Source organism: Pleurodeles waltl, chromosome 8, assembly GCF_031143425.1.
Source record: "Pleurodeles waltl isolate 20211129_DDA chromosome 8, aPleWal1.hap1.20221129, whole genome shotgun sequence".
NCBI classification, from domain to species: domain Eukaryota; kingdom Metazoa; phylum Chordata; class Amphibia; order Caudata; family Salamandridae; genus Pleurodeles; species Pleurodeles waltl.
Window position 1 is genome coordinate 360,917,235 of NC_090447.1, and position 19,256 is coordinate 360,936,490.

A 19,256-nucleotide genomic window follows, 5' to 3' on the forward strand; every position below is an offset into this window, starting at 1 on the left:
ATCAGAGAGGCAAAAAGAGCCCTCATCCTCTTAGATCTATCAGCAGCTTTTGATACTGTTAACCATGGGCTGCTGATAGATTGGGTGAAAGTGAATGGCATTACTCGGACGGCCCAGGACTTAAGTTTGCTTCTCCTGGATAGAGAACAGTGAGTGGCATTAGGCGATTTTGTGTCCCTGCCTTCCTCACTCCCTTGCAGGGTCCCTCAGAGATCCTCGCTTAGCCCTACCTTATTTAATGTCTATGTCAATCCCTTAGCAGAAGTAATCAGATCACATGGTTTCTCTCTTACATCTTAAGCTGGTGACATTCAAATTGTCCTCTCGGTGGCCAAAGATGAAACCGAGATAGGGTCCGTTATAAATTTTATTAACATTTCTAAGTCGATATGGTGTTTTCCTGCTCTTTTCTTCTCATACTATGCAGTGCAGCAACGTTGGCTGTAAATCTGCCCCAAAGTGTTTTAATTTGTAAATAAATACTACCTACTTTTAAGCGTACATTTTATTAAAGTGAATATGTATAATAAATGTCAGCTGAACAGCAGTAGACCACAGGTTGGACGCTGACACATGAGCGCTGACAAAGACAATTAAATGCAAAACAAATCAAGTTAAAATGTACTTTGTATATACAATGCATGGCTGAGAAGAAGAATTAAGGCTCATATTTATACTTTTTTAGTGCCGTATTTGTGTCTTTTTTTGATGCAAAAGCGGTGCAAACTTATACAAAATACAATTATATTTTGTAAGTTTGCGCCATTTTTGCGTCAACAAATGACATAATGCGGCACTAATACCATTACACTTCAAACCAAACCATGTCACTGACCTGGAAAGACAATCCAGCAGACGTTTTAGCTGTTTTGGGGGATTTCCATATGCATTTAAGAGCACAGAGATGTGCTTTGCATCTAGAGGGGGTTTTATAAATACAGGGATTAATTCTCAAAGAATGCCATAAATCTCTATGTGCATGTGTATGACCTTGCATGGGTGCCAATTTATATCTTTCAGGAATTCACAAACTTGTCCAAGTGCACTCATGGAAACCTGCAACAGGAAAGGTTTGAGTCTGTGTGATTAGCTTTCCACATGTGTAAATTTGCACAGTGTACAATTGCACATGTGGAAATGCCTTCACATGCCTTCATATGAAATCATTTCCACTTTCATGTATGTTTCTTCAATTCATGCAGAAACCCCTTTGCCCAAAGCCCCACTAATTCAGTGGCTGTTACTTTCCCTTTCCCGCTCTGGAAAGTGAATTATTGCTGTCCAGGAGCAATTATCCACCATTGTCAGAGAAGGCATGCTTAAGAAACTGTAAACTCCCATTCCAAGATCCTGGAGTAAAATGTACTCATACTTGATAGTAAATCTCCTTGGGGTATATTGCATGTAAGTAAATAGATTCCCGAATGTAAGGTCACTTTTTATGAATAACACACTTGAGAATGAAGGCAGTTGTGATGGTAATCTGACTTACACATACAAATAGCTCTGTGAATCGGGCCTCTTAGTGCTTTGTGCTGTTAAAACCAAACAGTAAGATTCCCATAGCATGTCTATTACCTTGGTAAAAAATATGGCACTAATATAGAGAAATGTGCCTCATTATCTTCCACTGTTTTGCTGTTTAGAGATAATTTTAAGAAGCATTAATTGCATCATTTATATAAATATACATATGCTGCCATTGCAGGATATATAAATTATATTTGCCATGCAAACATCATGCACTAATAAGACCTCAATTTTTCTCATCTGTTTCCCTCCAATGTTAAATTTGAAAAGAAAAAACATATTCATTACGAGGAGCACAAGATGATTAAAAATGTCTTATTCAGCCTACGAGAGAAATATTAATTGCATTTATATAGCGCTTCATATCACTGACAAGGCACTGTAGTGCACTAGAGGATGGGTAGCACACTATCCATTAGTTTAGATGAGAGATTGTTTTGTGTCTGTGTAGGTAGTGTTTTGGTATCAAACGTGGTGTCAGGTTGGTCAAGCTCATTGTTAGAAATGGGGTCTCTAGTTGGCAGAGGTATTCAATCTTGTCCAAATAGGTACCACAACCATAGTCAGGGTAAGTCACACACAATTCAAATTATCCTGTGCCCACCCTCTGGTAGCTTGGCACTGAGCAGCCAGGCTTAACTTAGAAGGCAAGGTGTAAGGTATTTGTGCAATAAATCATACAGTAACACCGTGAAAACACCACAGAAATACACCACACAAGTTTTAGAAAAATATAATATATTTATCTGGTTATATTAAGGTGAAAGCGATAAAGATTCAATAATCACAAGTTGAGATATCACTTTTGCAAGTTTAAAAAGAGTCTTAAATCCTAGAAATCAATAGTTGTCTCTTGTTTGTACAAAGTACCTGGCTTGTGTCAAAATTACCACGCACAGAGACTGCAGAGGAGGAGATGCGTGGAAAGATAAGATGCGATTCGGATTTTCCAGCGCGGCACAGACAATGTATTGTTCCTTTCCACACTGCAAGGGGCTTTGTGTCGATATTTGGCACGCATTCTTGGTTTCTCACTGCGGCATGGGGATCTTTTGGTGCCCAGAGACTATGTGGGGACAATCCAGGACGTGCGTCGATCCAGTAGGCAATGGATTAACTTTTCTGTTGCACTGCTGCTGCTGATTCTTCACTTAGGAAGTTGGCTGTGCCTTGATCCGGTAGGGCTGTGTATCAAATTTCCGGTCACAATGCAGGCGCTGTGTCAATCTTCGCTCGGGAAGTCGGGCTGTGTCATTCCAGTTCAGCTATGCAGCGATTTTCTCATCGCAGGGCAGGCTGTGTGTCGTTTCTGGCAGGCTGTGCGTCGATTTTCAGGGCACAAGGAGTTTCCTTGAAGAGGTAAAGTCTTTTTGGCCCTGAAACTTCAGAAAATAGGAGGCGATCTCAATCCAAGCCCTTGGAGAGCACTTCTCAGCAAAGTCACCGGGCAGAAGGGTGGCAGGGCACCAGCAGGGCAGCAGTCCTTCTCAGCAAAGCTGTCCAGATGAGTCCTTTGGGCAGCCAGACAGTTCCTCTTGACAGGTTGCAGGTTCAGGTCCAGAAGTGTCTGATTTGGTGCAGTCAGGGACCCATTTTATATATTCAAAGAGTGGCTTTTAAGTGCACAAGGTCCCCTTTCATTACAGGCCTGCCTGCCAGGGTCCCAGTATGGGGTTTGGCAGTCCATTGTGTGAGGGCAGGCCACTAGCCTTTGAAATGTAAGTGTCTGCCCGCCACCCTCCCAGCCCAGGAAGACCCATTCAGTATGCGGATGAGCACAGGTATCACTGAGTACCCTGTGTTTGTGGTTGTCTGGGTGAAATACACAAGGAGTCTGTCAACCAGCCCATATGTGGATTGGGGACAGGCTGATAACACAGATGGATTTTAAGTGCAGAGAAATGCTCACTTTCTAAAAGTGGCATTTCTAAAATAGTCCTGTAAAACCCAACTTCACCAATAAGCAGGATTATGTATTACCATTCTGGGAATACTAATTATAACCTGGTTACCCCTTTCTGATCAGAATCTACCACTCAAATAGTATATGAGGGTAGCCCTAATGCTATCCTATGAAAGGAGCAGGCCTCACAGAACTGGAAAACCAATTTAGTTTTCCACTACGAGGACATATAAACCACACATGTACACGTCCTGCCTTTTAACTACATAGCATCCTGCTCTATGGGTTACCTAGGGCCTACCTTAGGGGTGACATATGTAGAAAAAGGGGAGTTTTAGGTCTCGGCAAGTGCTTCTAAATGCCAAGTCGAAGTGGCAGTGAAATTGCACACACAGGCCTTGCAATGGCAGGCCTGAGACATGGTTAAGGGGCTACTCATATGGGAGGCACAACCAGTGCTACAGCCCCACTAGTAACATTCAATTTACAGGCCCTGGGCACATTTAGTGTATTTTACTAGGGACTTACAAGTAAATCAAATATGCCAATTGTGTATGAACCAATGTTACCATGTTTGTAGGGAAAGAACATATGCACTTTAGCACTGATTAGCAGTGGTAAAGCGTGCAGAGTCCTAAAACCAGCATAAACTGTGTCAGAAAAGTGGAAGGAGGCAGGCAAAAAGTTGGGGGATGACCACCATAAGGCTGTCAGGTCTAAAACTTGCATCCTATTATCTGTCACTTTGCTTAAGCCTGCAGTGGAATAAAGACGGTGAGGGAGAGAATTGAGTCTCTGTGGTCAGCTCTTCCAGGGACAGAGCATTTCAGACTTTTCTGCTATACTTGAAATGACCTGAATAATCAGAGGATATCAAAGTCAGGGATAAAGAAGAAAGGCTAGTCTTGATCTTGAAGGGTAAATACCCATTGTTGATATGCAGGACCAAATATGTATTGTACTTTTTAAGCCATGAATTCAGAACTGAAGTCAGAATGTCATAGTGGACCAGTCAAAATTATAGAGAATTTATGTTTTATGCTGCCATTCCATAAAACACACCCTCACAGGACATCGTCAAATCACCATTCTGTACTATGCAGATTTTGTCACCAACAGTAAAGAGTACTCAGGGTGGCATCTCAAGAGTTCAGCAGTGTTGCCACCATAGCTTGAATAATCGATTCCAGGTCAAAGCTTGCTGTAAGTTGACACAGCCTGGTAAGGGTCCTTAGTTAACAGGTGTAATGACGCTTTAATCTGTGACTTGCAACTTCTCTATGCAACAACTAGATTATAGCATTCATCCATTACTCACAAGCAATTATTTATGGCTCACATTGGTGCCACAACATTGTGATTCGATTCAGCAGTATAGTCACAACCAAAATTTACTTCCAAGATTTTTTAGACACTGGTACATTTCTAAGGTTATATCAAAATCCCTCTCAGCATCTGTTTCAAATGCAGAATGGGGGACAGACCCCTGTTTTCACTAGCACTGCACTGCCTACGGTTCATACACTAACTTGATAACTCTATTATTCAGGGCTAGTGTATGAGCTGCAGCTAGCAAGGCTCAGATGTACCAGTATATAGTGGCACCATACACAAGTTATGTCAACTGGATCTCTCAGCTTTGTTGCTTTTTCAATTAAATTACTTTTAAATGTAGATAAATGTAACACAAGTATCTTTTACTATAACATGGTACTCCTCTTTACATAATCAAAGCATTGCTTTAGATGTTAAAACAAGATAACAATGTATTTATGGTCCAGCTTAGCAAAACATAACGTGTTTTTACAGAGCGCAGTCACCTTTGGGCATATTGGTGCTGATATAACAGGTATTCATTATTAGAATACTCAATGATACTCATTGATTCACCTCGGAGGGTGAAAGAATGACTGAAACTGCTAGAATTCAACCCTGTCACCATGAGGCCACATACAGATCCATGGCGTAAATGCATTAGTCCACTGAGCCACAAGACCCAGCTCAGCAAGAAGATCATTTGCACAATCATAAACAAGATGTTCTACCTTCATGCACATAAAAAATGTGAAACGCAAGAAATGTCAAAAAGCACCAGTATTATTAGCGATCAAGCCATATGGTGAAAGGACAGGGCATGATTATTATATTTGTTTGCCAGGCATATCTGAAAAGCTACTCATAAGCACAGCTCACTGACTGTCCTTCTGTTTCTCCTGAATATTGAGCCTCCTTTTCATTACTCCACATTTACTGGCTGCACATTGTCAGGTTTGATGTCCATCTGTCACAAGTAGACCTCAATTGCTGCGGTTCTGATGAATTTCTGCCAATCAGTCACTAATGCATATGGTTATACGAGTCACAAGCGCAGAGTATGCCTATGAACAGCATTACCAGCTTCAAATACCTACGCAACTACTGTTAGTGACAATGTCAAATGATTAGTTATATGTGCAGGTCAGCACAGCACAAAGCAAAAAGCACAACAGATCTGCTACTCTGTCAATTATCCTGTCAATTCACTAAAAACGCTTTACTGAACATAACTTTATTATTAAGCATTGGCAGATCCAGTAGGCATGGCTTTGGTTGTCAGCCTTTTTGGATTTATAAGTGCTTGTTTTGCTTTGTCATAGGTTTCGCAAAGGTTTATTGTTGGGGAGGTTGCTGAGACGTCATCAATTTAAACAAAAAAAAAAACAATGGCTAAATGCAAATATATTTTTTGCTCTCAAAAAGCACATATAGCCATAATAGTCCCTAGGACTCAAGGGAACTACTTTGTGAGTCATCACTCACAATGACAATGAAGTAGCCAATGGCTCATGTGAGCTGACCCGTTGCACCATGCTTATATGCTGTAGTAGGTGGAAGGAAAATGTGAATGGCAGACCGATGGATGAAGAGAGCTGACTGTAAGCCACTAATAGTGTTTTATACATATAATTTTGGTACAATCAAAAGGTCTTGGCTAATGCCAGACCTAAACCAAATGTTGAAAGTGTGCTGTGTGTAAATTGTTTCTGAGACAGAAATACTTTTTTGAATGGCGGGAGCGAGTTTGGGTCGGAACTGACTGGGAGGTGAGTGGACATCTGGTCCTGTATGAACTGAGATGGGCGGAAAGGTCAGCAAGGCGTGAACTTAGCCAATGGGAGATTATTGTGAGAAGGAAGAGAGACATAGAAGTCGTATGGAGGCTGGTCTTTCCTGCGTACGATATAATTCGAAAACTGATCATTTCACTGTGTAGAAAGGAATGCAATTGACTTTTTAAACGTCGTTCTTGATTTCCCAGGGCTTGCACTACTGGCACTGGAACAGGATGTTTTTCAGAAGTATCTTAAATCAGCAAGACTGGAACGGATCCTGTACATTACATTGGCCCAAGGAAACATTCTAATTAACAAAGTAGCACTAAAGTTAATTTCTATAGTAGTTCATCTTTTTTCAAAATTAAACCGCTAATGATCATTTAGCGGTGGACCTTTTCATTCCAGGTTTATTTGCCCAATCTATGTTCCCCATTATTCGATTAATTATGATGTTATCTTCCACGTTGTGCGTAGGGTCACATAAGCGTCGATTTTAAAAGACCTCGTACTCATGAAGCCTAGAAAATTCAGGGGCAAACTACAGAAACAGATGAAGGGCTAAATCGTACAAATAATGATTCCCACCTTCGCTAAGGGACCCCAGCTCTGTAGCAGCACTGAGCAGCGGCTGCCTAACATACATAGTGGCACCAAAAAGGTGTTGAGAAGTTAGATAACACATGCACAAATAAGGTGGTTCTCTCCCAGAATATGCAACTGGTCGCACTCCAAGCATATGATAATAATTCGTGGGAGAAGCAGGATCATTCAGACTGTTACTCATAAAAGAGGCTTGGAGGGGGTTTGCCCTTTATTGGTCTAGATGTCTTTTCGACTTCTGTTTGAAAGACAGACACCATAATGAATTAAATAATAGGGAATCTTGACTACTAAATGGCTACTAGTAGTTTAATCAGTAAAAAATGGACTACTATAGAAATTAACTTTGCTCACTATTTACCATTGTGTTGATATAATGCAGTTTGGGTAGTAGGGTGAAATAGAGCGTTCCACAGACACCTTTTTGTTTAAGAAGTGACTAAAGGAAGTAACTGACCTCACATCAACCAGCAGCTAAGCACTGTTACCTGACCCAAATATGAAAGGAACAATACCTTTTCTTTGCAAAATGTGTGAAGCTTTTAGATGTTGATGCAATGTGAATTACGAACCGAAGAGAAACCACTTGTAACTTACCAAATTCTTGTCCAAGCCACCGGGCATCGATATGCTCCTTCTGCTGACAGCATCCTCATTTCCTTCTGAATAGGAGCCACTCAAGTCAATCTCAGACCTGCTCCAATCTATAAGAGACAGTAGCAGGACTCAGTACTGTAATGGATTTTCAGTTTTAAGTACATAATCTGACATTCGGATCTGCTTGGCGGGTCTTTGATTTTGAAGTGATACTTTTGAAGTGATACTGAGTAGCTTAACTAAAACCATGTTTTGAGAGGTTTGTTTTTCATGCTGGATACAGGGATTTCCTGCATTTATATTCTTCATCAAGAACTGTTGCAAAAACTGTAGCACTTCCATCATTATCTAAATGATAGGAGATACTGACCCATATATACTCATTATGGAGGGTGGAGAATGCTGCTTCTGCGAATCCAGCGCCTGCTGGAGCCCCACCCACTACTGCCAGAGACAGGATTAGACCCAATTTGCATTTGAATAGTAATTAAATATTGCCTCTATCACGGCCTAATAGAACACCATTCTGCTGATCATTTCTTGGTTGATGTGCAGGGCTGGACTGGAAACCCATTACAGCCGTGGCAAAATTTGTGACAAGACCCCATAGGGTGCATAACGCGTGAGCCTGACCACTATAATGAGGCTTAAGGGGGTTCCCCCCCACAAGAATATTCGGGAAAAAATGGCAAAAGTAGTGCATTCTACAACACATTTTTCACTATTTATTCAGTTGTATTCGTTTTTAAGGCATAGTAAATGATGATCTTACTGTGCACCATGATACAGCAATCTTTATTGGGGCTCTTCAATGATTCCCTCACCATCGCCCTCTAACAGTGCCTCTCATCTCTCCATACCCTCTCTCACATATATAAAAAAAAATCATAGTGTCTCTCTTACCATCAGAGGGTGTTGGAGCACTTTGCATTACACACTTACAAAGACAATGAATAATACGTGTGTAAATCAGTGTATAGAAAATGTTACATAAGACCAAGAGGACTTCAAGGTGTAAGAGTCACATGATATTGATACTGGTAGGTAATTTGTAAGAGTGCTTCGTCTGGGAAAGCATAAACTCAGGATTCAGAATGTAACACAGTGGTTAGGGTTGACTTTACTAATAACAATTTATTTCTACCCCAAAAAATTGTTTTTAGCAAAGTTAGGTTAATCAAACATTGGGAAAAACATAACTTTCTAACCTGTATGATGCAGTTTGCATGCAGCTCCTTGATGGCAGTTCATAGCTTAATGTGCTAGATTATGATTACAACTTATGAACTGCACATTAACAAAAGGATCTCTGTGAAAAAGCAGTATCCACTAAGCATTGTACATAAAATACTGCTCTGTGACCTGAATAGTAAACGTTCTTAGCAGCAGGCATACTAACCCTCTGCGCTACGTTAGATGAGTCAAAAATGCCACTAGACAAAACTCCTATCTTGCTCTAGCAGGTACATTAATCACCAGAATTATCTTGGCACTTTTTGTTGCCTGAAAACTGCTGGATTTACAAGGAACTCTGCAGTGCTTGTAAACTGCTGAACTGCTACAAAACCAGCTCCCAGTAACCAAAGAGCCCACCCCACCCTTCCAGCTTCCCAGGTAAACTCCTGATGCCCAGTACGGCCAATCTAAACTTGGTGCTGTATCAAGGTAGAACTGGTGGATGTGAGCGGATATAAGGTATCCTGCTGATGGTGGCCACCGGTGCCTCAAACCCATCGGGGCATTCCACAGGATCCATCAAGCAGAATGAAATTAAGAGCAAGTAAAAAAACAGGATCCAGAAGACACCACCATTGGACCAAAGAAATGGACTATTGTGTTAGTGTAGAGAAATTCATTTAAAAGGCCAGAGGCTGTCCACAGAAATATGAGAACATTTGGGGCTGTGGATTAAGCATTCTCAACAGGTCTTGGCCCAAACTGATCAGACTCTTGTTAAACTGTTTTAACAATGATTACGAATTCGAGGTCTCTATTGGTTCTATAGTAGCAAAACAACTCAAATGTATGTTTTATGTCTGTGCTTGTTTCAATACCGATAAAAAAGTATTTATAAAAACACTCCACTCGGTCCTTTCTCCTGCTCATCAAAGTAGGGAGAGAATACATTCTCTATTCCATCTATACCAAGCCATTACCTTCAGATAAATCTAAAATTCTGTCTGCCCTGTCCAATTAGCACAAGTCCAAGAACAACTTTACCATCCGACTAGCTGCTCACAGCAGATGAATTCTGATGAAGTTAGGACAACAAAAATTAAAATTTGAGAGGCAGTTAGTTTCCTACAATAAAATAAGCAAGCAGCACCAAACGACCTTTTTCAAAGTGAAATTGATAAGCATTTTGTGTCAGAAACCGGAATATTGTGTACCCATTTCAACATATTTTGGGAAAAATGCCAGCAAATTAATTTGAAAAACACGTGTCTGAAGGAATAGTTCAACACGACTTTGCTAATGGGTTTACCTGCAAAGACTGTGCTCCCTCCGCCATTTTTTCTTTACATTTAAATAGTGGATGTACGCTTGTGAATGTATTGTATCATACTGGCAGGATCCGGGTACTAATCATTAATGATACAGGAAAAGGAGTACTAAAAGAACAGCACAGTTTGACGTGCCATCCACCACGCTCACATCTCAGTTTCTCGCTTTGAAAACAAAAGTGCTTTGACTGACCCAGTGAATATTAGCTGTACGATGCAAGCGCATTTCTAGCGCATTTTGCTAGCGAGTGAGTACATAACATATTCTCTTCAGTCATTATTTACTTTCCATTGATGTACACTATTTACACAATGACACAAACAGGAGAAAAATATCTGTGGCAAAGAAGTTCTCCCGTACAGTAATCACACACTGTGGTTGTTTGCAGACAAGTCAAAAAGTACACCAGGTCACAGCCATTGTTGATAATTGTGTATTCAAGGCAGTAAGCAAAGTCTGGCGTGTGGTAATGGTCTGAGACCTCCAGACCTATGTCTCATGCACAACATTCCTGAGACAGCACCCTTTGTGGTTAGTTGAATGAGGTGGCCGTAATCCTTGTGCAGACTAATCAGACAGTATGTGGGTTGTCTGAAAAGTTTAGATTCATCTTTAGAAAGTCTACCACTCTCAAGTGTAGTTTCTGCTGCAGATATAAAGGTACACTACGACCTACTTTGGTATCACCCTGGTGAAAGGACTAACTTTAAGTTCTAGCCACAGACAGCTTTAGCTGTTTTGAAGACCTCATTTTATTAATTCTTCAAAAAAGTACAAGAACAAGAACAAAAAGACAGAAGGCTTTGGTTCAGCTCCCTTTACCCACTTGCTGTCATGTTTGTTTCCTGGAATGCCATTGCTTGGCTGTCCACCAAGACCATGGCATTTTGTGAATGTTTGTACTGTACCACTTGCATAAATATTGTCGATGGGCATCAAGCAGACTACTGCCATTGTGACCTCTTTGATGTATTTACTTTGCTGACACACATTTAAATGTATAGCTTATGGCATTTTTGTTTAGGAAGGGCATGCTGTCTGGTAGCCTTGGCCCATCATAAAAACACAGTGATACGCACTATTCCCCCTTGCACGTTCATTTGTATTACTTATGCGTTATTGTAAAATGGAATTACAGCCTTTTTTTGTTCACTTGGACTCTCACTCAGAGTGAACAATTAATTTCTTTGAGCGTAAGGATCTGTTTACTTTCATCCACTTCATCTGGCTGTGGAAAGCTCTGGATGAAAGGTTGGACCAAAACAAGGAACTAACAGGGATTCCCTGGAAATTCTCCATTTCATAGTGGACTTTTAGATTTCAACTTGTAATGTGAGGGGTTTTCCTAAAGACACAACACAACTTTAGGACAGAAATGAGGGTTTCTGAAACTGTATTTAAACTGTGAAGTAATCAATTTTCTTTTTCTTGCCATAATGCCAAAAAATGCCAACATGTGTTTCACACCTGCCACGTTGCTTCTTAAGTACCAATAATTGTATAGATATGATCAGAATCTTCACTGTAACTTTGTAAATCATTCTGTAATGGACAGTCTCATGTTGTAGTAGGACCAATTGGGCACTGTGCCATGCACTCCATTCAGAGAATGAAGGAAACAATGGTCTTTTACTGTGATACGAGACTACATATTATGGATGATTTACTAAGGTACTTTGAGGATTCTGATAATATCTTTAAAATTTGTGATCTTATGACAAGAACAAAGGAAACTTGATCATTTCAAACATCTGAATACAGTATTTGATGCCCTCCTTTTGTGCTTGGATTTAACTGATGACTAGGTTGGGTATACTTAGTGGAAGACAATACTACTTGGTTCTGCCGGTTACAGAAATTGTTGAACTGCCACACAGTGATACAAAAGGACTTACAACGCTTACTTCACATGCTGCCCCCTTTCATAACACTCTTCTTTGAGAGTAGCTCTTGCTCTACTTATGCAGTTTTATGAGGGCAAAGGCCCTAAATGCAGCGACTATTTTGTTGTAACCCAACATGTTGTTTCATTATGTGATTTTCTTCCTAGACTAGTAGAGACAACATGTAAGGTTGGCCAAGTATTGCAAAACACTTTCCCTAACAAAAAGCAGACCTGCTTGCTTTACCCATGCTTGTTTAGTTTGGCTTAGCAGCAGCTATATCTTATATCTTGTAAATGGTTATTTTAATAATTTTACTTTCACTGAAAGATATATTGTTACCCTTTTGTGTTTGGGTGTATTGGCTCCGTAGTTTATCAAATGAAATACATTACCTGAAGACTCAGTTGGAGCATTTATCTTAACATTGTGATTGTAGTAAAAACGCTATTGCCACTCTTATTGGTTAAGTGCCTAAATTGAATTCATTTCTCCTCTGACAGACCATAATATTCAACAATAAAGATGGCTATAAGCAACGGTATATACAGAAACTACATAGCCAGACCGATTACCAATCTAGTTTGCATATAATTCTCATGCCCTTCTCATGCCCCTACTTATCAAAACAAGAAATCAAAATATGTAGGATTGATATTGAGATTAAGATTCTGAAAATTCCCTTTCCTTTTTCATGTCTTTAAAATTTTGTTGTAATTACACAGGGTGCAGGTAATATACTTCAACAATGTGCAGTTCAATTGTACAGTGTAGGTCATCAAGGATACAGAAATGGTACATGGGTATTAGATGGAGAAATGGGAGGAAGTTTAGAAGTAAAGGTTCAGAAACAATGAGGACAATCGAGCAGTTTTTGACTGTCAGGTGAGCAATATAATACAGATTGCTGAAACAAATGATCAAAACCGTAGGTGCTTGTACAATAGAATTAACCTACGAGAGGGTCACTTAAATTTTGATACACAAAGTGTCCTTAGCCTAAGAATAGGGCATGATGTGGGAAGAATTCAAGCATTCTGAATGTGCCACAGGAATACCCCTGAACAGAGGATGTGTACCTCCTATGGAAACCCAGAAAAACCCCATATATTTTAAGGCAATTCAGGGGTATTCAAATCACATCAAGGTGGACTGATGGGTGTCCTAAGCAGAGGTCTATAATATTTGTTTATTCATTCAAGGCAGAACTGTGTAGGAGAATGGAAAGAGGATGCATATAAAATCACCAATGGGTCAATAAGACATATGCGTGGAATGGCATATAAGATGGTTACCAAATAATATCAAGTTGGGTAGGGAGGAAGAATTGTGTGGGGTAAGTACAGAAATTCTCAATAGTAGCCCTATGAACTATAGTCTTTTCCCACCACATCATAGCAAGTGAGTATAAGTAAAGGCCCCAGATTTGTTCAGAAAATCATTAAATTGCTGTTTGTCGTTGTGGTTATGCAGGACAGTAGATAGCATAAACCTGAATTGCTTGTTTGCTTCCTCTGTGCAACTAAATTGTGCAAGTGAATAGCTAATAAAATGTATGTGTAAGTGCTATTGGAGGTAGACTGAAAGCTAACATTCCGTTTGGTTTGCTGTGCATGTAACATTTTAGTTTGTCATTTTTACGTAATGTCATACTATGAAATTGTGTGCTCTCATTGCCTGAAACATTATATAAGAAATGCTTTTTAGGGAGGAGTTAATGCTTTCATTTTCATTTACTCAAAGGGCTTGATGCCCAATGGCTTCTTAAATTCTTAAAAGAACATTGTATTGTTGAACTGTTTTCATGAATTTGCTTCTGATTCCAACTAACTTCTATCTTTCTTTAATGATAAGTTTGATATTTGAATAAATATACACACTGAGAACTGAAAGGAGCCTCATTGTGCCCATTCTTCTGTAATGGTCTTGAATGATTAATTGAGCACAAAATTCCCCCTTTCCCACTAATTGACCCTCTTTAATGTTAATTGATTTGAAGCATCAACACATCCGATACAAACAGTTTTATTCTAACTGCATCAAATAATTAGATTCAATGTACTGACCAAGAATAGAAAATAAATTTGGCTTATGTGTTGAAATTGCTGTTTTCACCACAGAGCAATCCTTTACAGGATGCATTTTTTTAAATGACCTCTGTAGGTTGAATTATATCTTAATGAAGGATTTTGATTGACTGAACATTTTTCCTCATAAAGCTTTATTGGGTTCTGGTAATATATCAATGATTGATGGCAATAGGGTTTCCTCACCTTGCATGGAAACGATGGAAAATAACCTCCGCGAGTCTTATAAAGGTAGGTGAAAGATACCTCACGAGAATACCAAAGCCCTGCATTAGCGGCTAAAGTAGCAAGAAAGTTCCCAAGCTCTGATTACTCTTCTGCATCCTTACTGAACATGACTCAGTTACCCCCTGTAACTTCTTTTAATCAGTACCACACATTGACCACAGTCTTGTCACACCTCCTATGGATGATTCTCTCAGTTCAGAAGATGCCACTGCCTCTGCATAATCAGTAATACAAGGTCTTTCTCATGATTCTCCAATAAGATGTTTGTGAGCAACTGGTAGCTTTCCAGCTATCTGTTAGTTGCTCTTCTGTGTGCAGACCAGCCTACTAAATTATATGTTTTTGGTCAGTTGAATTATTATCTGTATACTAAAATTGAACGTGCATTTGAAATGTAAATATGTGTATTTTTAGAACACAGCAAGCTGATCTTTGAAGAAAATTGTTGACTTTCCAATATATGTACCTAAAGCTGACATTTGAGTGGAAGCTCCTGTGGTCTTGGAGAGACCTAATACTAATATTATCATCTTGACGCTAGGTGCAGTGCAGCTATGGCTGTTTTATGCTATCCATGCAGTGGTATTACACTTTTGATAGCAATGTTATAGTACTCCTAGAAACCGTGCCTGATGCATTAAGGTGATTACTGCTGATAGTCCTACAAAATGGTGGCTACTAACGTAATCTTGTCTAACGTCATCACTATCATCACATAATATTAGTAGCTCTGGATGATTTTCATTGAACAAAGGAGCTCTCGTTATAGAAAAGGTAGGTTACCCCTGTTCTGGACTGTTGACACATTCTTCTTTTCCAGTTTGGTTTCCAAACCTGTAAACTGGTTAGAAAACAAAGTTGATTCAACACTTCCACCCTTGAGAACTGGGGCTCCCCTGTATTCATGAATCTTCAGTAAAAGGGAAAGAGAAGACAGTGGTGCCATCAGAGACTCTAAGATCAGTACTCGGAGGTAGGGGGTCTTAAGTTCTATGGATCTGAAGCATCTATACACAGATACTGGAAATATAGTACTGCAGTTCTGTAGCTTGAAATACTGAGTTAAAGTGCAGATGTATGAACACCCGTTTGCAAGCCAGAATGTACAATTTGCACACAAAGGTGTATTCAAAATTGACCGGGTGCAGCAGGTGCAAAATAATGGTGTATATGAATCATTGTTAGTCAGATCACAATTTGTGACCCTGTGTGATTGATTGCAAATACAAGGCTGGAGGCTTGCAAGTGACAGTAGACCTCCATCACTGCATTTTAATTCCCAAATGGGAATGTTTTTTCTTTAAAGCAGCCTATGTGCATTAAAGGGAGAGGACCTGCATTTAAAACAAGCATTTGCAATGCAACGGGTCTCGCGTTTGCTCATGTTAGAGCTGATAGCATTGTAAACTCCTAACCCGACTTTTCACCAATCGGCAAAAGTGCATTTATGTACGTAAGCCGAAAAAGTGCATTTAACTATGTAAAGCGCTCGACTTCTGCCAAGCGAAATCGCGCTAGTAAATTAGAGAAAAAGTAGTGCATGAGCCGGACAGAAAACAGCGAGCCTCGCATGTTTTCTGTACTTGGTCGATGCGCTCGAAGAGGGCTAGCCACCGGAAAAGGCATGACGTATGCATGCCTTCGACTAATGAAAGCAAGCAGATTTTAATAGGCAAGCCCACTAACCAATGAAAAACACTGACGTGACGTCGACAGGGCTCCGAGCCCTTTTCTAAACCCTAAAGCGTCTCACTGCGATACGCATGCGCGAACGCATGCAACTCAAGCTCGACCCTAAAAAAGACTCAGAAAAACCTATCTTTTTCAGACAAGTGCTTTGGTATATTGTAAAAAAGCACTTTTTAGGCCACTAAAGCTATGACATTTCAAATCATAGGGTTGACAAACATAAAAGAGCTTTGCACATTGACCGAATGGGTTCTGAGGGTGGCATGGATCCCTCCTCGGTCATGTTGGTTGTGTGGTGAAGACAGTTTTAGGGAGTCCTGCTGGCACCCACCCATGTTGAGAGTCCTGGTGCTCACATCATGGGTCCTCCTGCGACATGCCTCCATTGGGGATGGTAACGGAAGCACTTGCATTGCCACCCCCACCCCACTCGGCAATCTGATGATGTCAGCACGTGCATGGCGTGCCAATGTGTATCAGGTGGTGCCGGCAATGCACTGGAAGCTATTTTCTCTCAAGACATCCAGGAGGAAGAACTTGTTACAGGTGTGTCCTTCTCTGGGGAGTGAGGGGGTGCCGATTTAGATAGCCAGACAGACACAGGGTGAAAGCAATGAGTTTTTCCTTTGCCCCTGTGTCTGTATGTAGTGGATTCCAATTCCACGATCGCAGGTGGGACCGCGATTGTGCAGCAGGAATCCATTCCACTAGATCACCAGGATTTTGTTGTTGTTGGGAAACTGGCCCCTTGGGCAAGAGTTGCTCTCCTTGAAGACAAATAATGAATCCATGTTTTGGCCATCACTGGGGACTAGTTTGGCCATTTTCTTTTGCCGATCTGCCCCCTTGGGGGAGAATGGGGGCAGAACCCACACTGGACAGGGGTTGCACACCTTGGAGGACAATGATTTTGTATTCTGCCCTCCTGAGGGTTGATTGGCCGTTTTTATGCAGATCTTCCCTGGGGGAGGGGGGCAGAAGCCCACTAGATACAAGGGGGCAATATATGTTTTTTTCGCCCTCCCGCCGAGGCCAGATTGGATGTTTTCAGGCCAATCTGTCCTCAGGGGGCAGCAGCAGAAAACTAGACACCGGGGATTATGTTTGGAAGGGGAGTGACACCTTGGGAAAGGGTTGCTCCACTTGGGGGATTCATTTTTTTTATCCTGCCTTCCCTGGAGGTCAGATTGGCCATTTTCAGGCTGGTATGTCCTCTTGGGTTGGGGGGGAAGCCCCCTAGACACCAGGGAATACTTTTTTGAAGGGAAGCCACCCCTTAGGCAAGGGATGATTTTAGGCCGATCTGCCCTCTGTGGGGGAGGGTGGACGCCCACTAGATACCAGGGTTTGTCTTTTGAAAGGGAGTGATCCTTGGAGACCATATTTGTTTTTATTCTGCTCCCCTGAAGGCAGGTTGAGTATTTTTAGACTGATCAGCCTTCTTGGGGGTGATGGAAGCCCACCATACACCAGAACTTTTGTATGGCAGTGACCAATTGGGCAAAGGTTGCTCTCCTTGAGGGCCTTATTATTTTTGTATTCCGCCTTCTCCTTTGAGAGTAGACTTTTATGGTATTCAGTCTTTTTTTTGTGGATTGGGCCTAAGGGTGGGTGGTAACACTTGAGTCATCTGGGAACAAGGTTATGTCTGTGGTGGGGGATCTGCTTCTGAGGTAAGGTTTGCTTTCATGTGGTGATGTATTTTTTGCCTTTGTCACGCCTCTTTTTGAATATCAGTGTCTTCTTATTGCTATTTTATCATTTTTTGTGTTTTAATTTTCTTTCTTTTTTTTATTGTCAGCCAATTGTTTCCTTTGTCTTTGTGGTGAATCCTGTTTGCAGGTGCAGCCGTGGCAGATCTGTAGTTTGTGGAGTTGTGGTTGGTAAGCAACTCATTTTGAAATATTTTCATCTAAGATGTATCCTTGGGCTGTTGTATAATTTTATTTTGACTGCTGTACTAATGTTTAAATCTTTAGTGTTTTATATGGCTATCTTTCAAAGTAACATATTGATTTGTGCATATTCTATATTGCCTTGCGATATGTATGATGTATTTTTTGTTTTTTTTTCATTTCCAGTGGGACTTATATGGCACTTGATGTGTCTGTGCAGAGTAGGCGCATTTGATCATCAGTCTTTCTGTCTCTGGCAAGTGAGTGGTATTGTTTTTGAGTATATAGGTCTTTGTGCGCTTTGTATTGATTGCCTTTTAGATTACTAAACACCCATAGTTTTACTTTCTGTTTGATAAAGCCACAATCTGTTTATTACTTATGTTGCACAGTATTGGTTATTGTTGACTTATTTGCTGTGTTAGTTTTATTAGTACGGACTATGGCTAACCGCAGGATTACCAGTCAGCAGGCTATTGGTTTGCTTTTCAAATCTTCCTCTGATCATGGTTCTGAAACTGACTCTGCATCTGAGGCAGAAGATGGAGTCAAAGATGGTAGTGGTGAATTTTCTGTCCAAGAGGAATCATTTGAATCATCTGATGATTAAGCCACTATAAAACCAGAGGAAGCACCTCTTTTAGAGGAGAACACTGATATGCGGATAGTGCACCAGGCAGAGTCTGGATTGAAGCTTGGGGCTGAAAGGCTTCCCATTGGAAGTGCTTAACTCTGGGTTGCTCCAAACATGGTGCACCCAGTGTTGCCTGCTTTTAGTGGTGTCGCAGAGTATAGAGTCAATACTGAAATCTTTTTGCCTATAAATTTCTTTCAGTGTCTTATGGACAATGTATCTTTGGATGAGATTGTTGCTCAGACTAATTTGCATGCTGAACAGTATTTGAGGGACAGCAGTGTCAGACTTATGTCCCACCCTAGAGCTAGCCGCTAAACTCCCACAAATCTGGATGAGTTGAAGAAGTTGAGGTTTCATTTTTTTATTTGGGATTAATAGGTTAGCCGTGGCTGTCTTCATATTCGTCTCCTAGTCTCTTGATGGTAACTGCTAAATTTCCTACACCCATGAGTCGTTATCGGTATTTGCTTCTGCTTCGAATGCTGCATTTTGTTCTTGGTGCTTCAGCATTGCCATGGAATCAACTCGATTGTGACCATCTCTTCAAGATTCAGCCTGTCCTTAACCATTTTGTATATCGTTTTTCAGAGAACTATGATCTAGATAC

The 19,256-nt window shown here is 40.6% G+C and overlaps 1 protein-coding gene across 1 annotated transcript in view; it reads right to left on the reverse strand.

The window, feature by feature from the left end:
* The window catches only part of SYTL5 (synaptotagmin like 5), a 640,980-nt gene that overhangs the window by 181,730 nt on the left and 439,994 nt on the right, over positions 1-19,256 (reverse strand). Inside the window, exon 10 of the mRNA XM_069204241.1 lies at positions 7,726-7,832. Coding sequence (XP_069060342.1) covers positions 7,726-7,832 — 107 coding nt within the window. The remainder of the gene's footprint in view (positions 1-7,725; positions 7,833-19,256) is intronic.